Here is a 6,707-nt window from a genome sequence, read left to right on the forward strand (position 1 = left end):
ATCCAGGAGAGCAGCTCCCACAAGAGTGTACCTCCTTTTGGCTTAGATGGTGTCTACATTTCTGAGCCTTGTCCCAACTACTGCAATGGACATGGGGACTGCGTCTCTGGGGTCTGCTTCTGTGACCTGGGCTACACAGGTAACACAACCCTCCTTAGGTGGGATTACAGTAAGCACTGCCTGAGTTAAAGCTGTAAATCTGCATCCTGTTTTCCTCAGTATTCTAGAAAAACATAGGATGACGTATTTCATGGGCTGCCAGCAAGAATCTTTTTGGTTTTTTTAAGAAAATCCAGCACAGGCAAAGCAGAGCAGCTGAAAGCAGTGGACACTGTTGATGTTCCTGGCAAGCAGAATCTTTGAACATCACCATCTGCATGAATGGGAAGGGACTAACGATAAAAGAGAAAACAAAATAAAATATTATAAACTGAAAAGTCTGCTTAAAAGCATTTGGATCATCTTCAAAAGAGTCGTTGCCATTTTTTGAGTCCCCTGGCCATCAGATGGCATGGGACCAGGAGGGAACATATGTTCTGACAAGCCCTTCTGTGGAAAATTCTGCTCACTTGTGGTTTCAGGGACTTTTATGCTGAAATAGAAAAGAATCCAAACCCCAAATCCTATGAAAAAAAAACCAGTGATTGACATAACCAGTTGCACACTGCACTCTTTTCAACCCCCTATACCAACAAAGCAATAAGCCTCCATCTTTTGTTCAGTTTCTTTAAAGGATAATATTTTTCTGTTTACAAAAAATTCCTTATCAACATAAATATGCTGTGCTATTTTTCACCCAGTGAAATAAGCCATCTTAGAGTTTAGAGGAAAAGGGCTTATCCTGCCTAGAAAAATTTGTAAAGTGGGTTTAAAAAGGTACAATCCTGTCATCAGGGCATTTTGTTAGAAAAGCCTGGTGCTTTGTCATATGTGGATGCAACTGAACCATCTGCCAGTGTACTGTATCTGACCCTTACTCTGCTCAGCACAGTTTCACCAAAGCATCTCTCTCTTTTTTCTTTTTTCCCTTGAAGCATCGCACGGAACCTGTGTGTCTAATGTGCCTAATCACAGTGAGATGTTCGACAGGTTTGAGAGGAAGCTAAGCCCTCTCTGGTACAAGATAACAGGAGGTCAGGTTGGGACAGGCTGTGGTGTGCTCAGTGATGGAAAATCCCTGTACTTCAATGGACCTGGCAAGAGGGAGGCGAGGACTGTTCCCCTGGACACCACAAATATCAGGTCAATCCTCAGTGCTGCTCTGACAATTGCTTGTGTATTCTTATTGTCTTCTCTGCCCTGCTGCAAATGTCCAAGTGAGAAGGAGGGAAATGTTTTTCTGGTAATCACAATCTCTGTAAAACCTCTAAAAGGCAGAGGAAATGCTCTTTTGTTCATTCTGGTGGACTATTTCTTTTCTTGAGAGAAAATACTTAGGTTAGAAACAGTGGAATAGCAGCATAAAGAAAATATTAACTCTCTGTCCTTCTGAGAAGTTAGTCTGCATGGTATTGTAGATGGACAGGCAGAAGACATGGTCGTGAGAAAGCAGAAAACCTATGACTCTGCCCATAGCTGGAGAGAAAAGCTTCTTTTTCCGCTGAGTGGGTTGAATGGAAGGCATGATGATGATGGCATAGCAAGGAGCTGTTGTTTACTTGCCAGATGTTGTGAATTCGTCCACTTGTCAGAAGTGTAAAGGAATGGAATGTGAATTGTTTCTGCATAGCCAAGAGGCTAACAAGCCTTCACCTCTCTCCTGGCTGCCACTGAATCCTGCTTGGCTGGTAGCAATTATCCTCTTCTCTCAAATTGTCTAACTGATTCATGTAATTAGGATAAACAAAGGGCTGTTAATTCTAACCATCATTTAACCTGGAGTTGGCTGGTGCTTTGTCTAGACTCATGAGGGATCACACACCTGAAACCTCATGCACCCTACAGTTGTGTCAGTTAGCTTAATTAAAGATATTTCTCTCTGAGAGTAAGTGATGCTATGATTTAATTCGTGGGATCACTCAGCAAAGACAAGTTCCTGCTACCATTCTCCAGCTCAGGCAAGCAGTGAGGGTGCTGCAAGTTTGGGGACATCCTCAGCTGCTCCTGGCACTGAGCAGCACAGCAGCTGCTGCCTTTCCTCTACCCCCTGCATGCCTGACAAAGATGGAAAATATTTCTATAATTAGGTAAATTAGTTAATAATTAAAATAATTAATTGCTTGACAAATATGCTTTGGACAAGTGTATGTTTGCCCTGGAACTCTGAGCACTTCTGTTCCACTGTCTTTAAACTTCGTGTTATTAATCCTGTGGAGCATAATATTGGAAGTAACCACATCATCCAGAAGTCTTAATATTCAAAGGGTAATTCTGAGTTATTCCTTCTTTCACAGAGAAATCTATTCGTAAAAGAAAAGTGTTTTCTTTAGCTTTAAGATTACTTTGAAACCACTTTTAATGCCTCATATTCATTTTTATAGCTTTCCATTTTTGTAGAGTTGGAGTCATTTTAAAGGTCAAAAGAAATTTTAAAGTATTGAGCAATGCTCTTTGTCTACATTTTTTACTCTAACACTGCTTCTGTTTTGCACAATATGGTCATTGGGTGACTTAAAACTGCCCCAAGAACATAAAAGGCCAGAGGGACACTTGGTAAGAGCAACTAAGCTCTGTGTTCTGAGCAGGTACTCACCGTGTGAGCTGCTCTCCTGCTGCAACTGATTGTTAGGTCAAGATAAATCAGTACTTTTTTTTTTTTTTTAAGCATCACAGTGAGCAGGTTAACTTCCTTGAACAATTCAAGCTCGAAGCCACATCCCTGGGCTGTTCCCTAGGCAGAACAAACACAGTGGTCACCTCAAACACAAATGAGACTAGCATTGATCTTTTGGTTTTTTCAGTCATGTGTGTACTCAAGGGTAGTAGCCACCTCATGCTGCTTGACCAGAACATGTACTCTTTACACTAGAGCAATTACCCCAGGCTGCTTTTATGTTCAGAGCAGGGAATAGCTGCATCAAAAGGGCAACACAACTCATCCTAAAACAGGGTCTAGCAAAGGCCAGTGCTTTGTCTTCTGGAAGCATGTATTTCTCTCTTCCATTAATTATAAGGCAGTCTGGGTTGCCCTTGTATAACTTAGACATTCAGCCTCAGACACCTTGCTTGGAACAGGTGCATCCCACTTTAATGTTTGAGACCATCTGGGTCTTTTTTTTTTCACTAGAAGCAAAGGCAGACTAAGTTTGTGAGAATGTGAGGGGTTAACTGGAAGCCCCATACCCTAAAAGGAAAATAATTCCTCAGCCTATAATTTTTTTTTCATTATTGGAGCTAAAATTAATGTCACTTGAAAGAGGAGATTAGAGGGAAGTGCTTTTATTCCACATTTTGGTATTACTTTTTGCATTCAACAATGCCTTGCATAGAATTCAGTTATCTTATTAGGGGTCATCTTAGCCCCTGCAGAGTTATCTGTTATTTTTGCAAGGGTGTTTTGATTGGAGGGGGGGTTGGTGGCTGAGTAAACAGCAGGAAAATATGCCTTGAAAGACCCACTGTTAGATATGTGGATTGAGGGTTGTGAATAGGAAGGCTGTAACTCCTGCAGAAGATTTTTAAGCTGCTTATTTTTCAGGTTAATAGTGTTTTTCCAGACCTTTTAAGATCTTGTTTTGTTAAATCAGGCATGGAAGAGCCTGATTGAAAAATATAAACATATTGCAAGACGCTGAAGTTTTATTTTCTTTCTGAGTTCCTGCAGATCTACCTATGCCTGTTTCCTATCACCTTGCTTCAGTTACAGCTTTTCCAATGCAAAGTGCACATTTTATGTAAGAATGTAAAGAATTTTTCTTTTTCTTTACAAGTACAAAGATTCTTCCCCTTCACTCTTCTCTTCCCAGCAGTGCAGGGTCCTTGGGGATTTGGTGTTGGTTTGCTCTGCTCCAAAAGGGTTGAGACTTGCCAGCCTGGGGTGTGTGGTGCTGCTCAGGAAAGCATCACCAAACTCAAGTGTTGCACTAAGAGCATTTAAAACTAAATCTTGTGCCCTGAAGCCAATGATCATAAACAGCCACTGGACTTTTAGTATATACATGAAGTTGTATCATAACCTTACCACTGGACTTTTATATGGACTTTTATATATACATGAAGTTGTATCATAACCTTAGCTTTGTTTGTCCTATTGCCTCTCTATTCCTTTATATGACTGACTACACTTCTTCCCCAGATGTTAGGAGAACGTCTTATAGTACTAACAGAGTTGTAACTGTCAAAATTCATTTCACCCAGACCATATTGGGTTTTTTTGTTCTACACTTCAAAAACCTCCTGGAGTCTCTCCATCCTTTCCCTATTGCATGGCCTAATACACCAAAAGCACAATTCCACTGGCAGTGTTTCCATCCTTCTGACTGGCAGTGATACCTGGATGCATTTTGCTTGCTGGTGAGCTACTGCCTCCCATTTTTGAAGGCATGTCCCTTACAACACTTCACTCTCTGTTCAGTGGGACCATTTGCACACAGTGCCTACCTGGCAGCTAGATAAAACCCATGGACTATGTATATTTTTTCCAAGTGGTGACATCTGGCTTGTTAGCTTACTTGGCTCCTGTCTGCATTACAGACTCTGTTGCTAATCACTGTGCAACCATCCAAGGGAGCTGTTCTGGGTCAGACACTTACAGATCAGATGGGTTGATTCACCCTTCTGCAGAAAGGGTGTTTTTTTGTCCTTTGTTTTTTCTTTTTAAAGACCTTTACGTTTAGCCAGTGTAAAAGAGAATTTCCTCACAGGACTGTAAATCTTTTCACCTCTGAGACTTCTGTCTAGTGTTTTATTGCTTGAATACTGTCCCAGATGACAGAGCTGCAGCAAACAAATAGGGTTACCTGGCTAAATGGTGTAATGCTGTGAGCCTGACTGTTCTTGAGCTACCTATGGGGTTATGTAAGGAATGAGACTGATGAGGATATTCTGGCTTGTCCTAGTACCTGTGGATATACATAATATCTCAGATAGGAGACACAGGTTTTGATAACAGAACCAGAATGTGGTTGGGTTTAGAACAAGAAGATGATCATGATATTGTGTATGTAGCAGTGGGTGAGGGAAATTGGAGTCCTGTCTGCATCGTATTGGCTTAGTCCTGTGACTTGTCTGTGATTTTACCGAAGTCACTACAAATTAGGACCAAAGCCCCTAAAACCAAAAGAGTTATCCTTGTGGAGAATTATATGAGTAGAAAATCAAGCCTTGTTTCTTCACACAGAGAAATAAATTCACCTCAAAATTAGTATTTTAAATAGAGAAGTTACCTACAAGCAATAGAATTAATGAAGTCTGCTTTCCTTTAGATTTATGTTCTTTTATTTCCCCCAAAACCTTTGTTTGGCTATAACCCCACTTCACCCCCAGTGAGGACAAAACCTCTGTTTGGCGATAACCCCACTTCACCCCCAGTGAGGACACCCCAAGGGACAAGCAGTTGCTACCCAAAATATCACATTGGCAAGTATTCAATTAGTCATAAGACAACAGGCAGGCATCATCCTAATTACAAAACTGGCTGGGAAACAAGGAAGAGAATGGCATTGCCAACTTGCAGCATGCAAAGGTTCATCGTGGGCTTGAGTCCAGTTTCTCTGCTCTGCTCAGATGCTGTTTGGGGTGTGCAACCTGTGCAGAAGAAGTAGATAAGGCAGTGATGGCATAATAATAAGGGGATTGGTGGTTTAGTGAGGCTAGAGTAATGTTATTACAACTGTAATGCTGTATTTTAAAGCTTAAACCAATTGCCAGTTACCAGAAGCCAAGGTAAGAGCTGATGTGAGGACCAGCTTCGTCTGCTTTGGAGATTTTGCAACTTTTTGTGAAAGACAGAACTGCAAGATTCTGCTACTCACTCAAAAAAAATACATTTATTAGGTACAGAATTAATAAACTACACCACCTTCTTCTGTCTTAGGTACTCCACTCTTTACCATGGCCATGTTTGATTTCTCTGGCAACATTCCCTAATCAATAAGTCTGGAATAATGACCTAACTGAAAATGAGAAAATTATCCTGACTGATCTTGTGGTATCAGAAGATAATTACACTTCTTTTCTCTACTTTTCTTTTTAACAGGCTGGTTCAGTTTTATGTACAAATTGGAAGCAAGACTGTTGGTAACTCCTGCAACAGACCAAGAGCCAGGAATGAAGGTAAAGCCCCTTTTCTTCATAATAAGCTTTTTGGTGTTTTACATCTTCTGCAGTGCTTTTGCCTTTACCAAATCAAGAAGATTGGGGGTTTTTTTAACATAAATCAATTACCTTTTCAGTTTTCATAAACGGTGCAGAAAGCTATTTACTTTGGATTGACATCTCTATCCATACTTAGTTATGCCAAGCCTAATGGTGATCTGTCTGTAGGAGTAACTGTTGGAACTGTGATGATATAAGAAAGACAACATTTACAAGACAAGGTGTAATAACTTTTACTAGACTACTCAATAATGTTGGAAAACACTATCATGGTAAATTTACAAGTACAAGGACTTCAGGTCTGAAATAAAAGGAATGAAATTCAAATTCAGGATAAAGTGGGCAAGCTCTGTTTCTGACCTGAAGGAAAGTTGTATGCTTGAAAACTTGTTCAGATTCTCAACTACACCAGTGGGTCTAATAAAAAAATTGCCTTCCAAACCAAGGTCATG

General features: G+C 40.5%; 1 protein-coding gene across 1 annotated transcript in view; it reads left to right on the top strand.

Moving 5' to 3' along the window:
• Window positions 1–6,213, top strand: part of LOC103802976 (reelin-like) — a gene marked incomplete at both ends in the record, with an annotated part of 141,870 nt that extends 135,657 nt beyond the window's left edge. Inside the window, 3 exons of the mRNA XM_009075514.1 lie at window positions 1–139; window positions 1,035–1,242; window positions 6,137–6,213. The exon at window positions 1–139 is cut by the window's left edge and continues 3 nt beyond it. Of these exons, the coding sequence (XP_009073762.1) occupies window positions 1–139; window positions 1,035–1,242; window positions 6,137–6,213 (424 nt within the window). The remainder of the gene's footprint in view (window positions 140–1,034; window positions 1,243–6,136) is intronic.
• Between the last annotated feature and the right edge of the window lie 494 nt (window positions 6,214–6,707).

This window comes from Acanthisitta chloris, unplaced genomic scaffold (genome assembly GCF_000695815.1).
Source record: "Acanthisitta chloris isolate BGI_N310 unplaced genomic scaffold, ASM69581v1 scaffold1310, whole genome shotgun sequence".
Taxonomy (NCBI): domain Eukaryota; kingdom Metazoa; phylum Chordata; class Aves; order Passeriformes; family Acanthisittidae; genus Acanthisitta; species Acanthisitta chloris.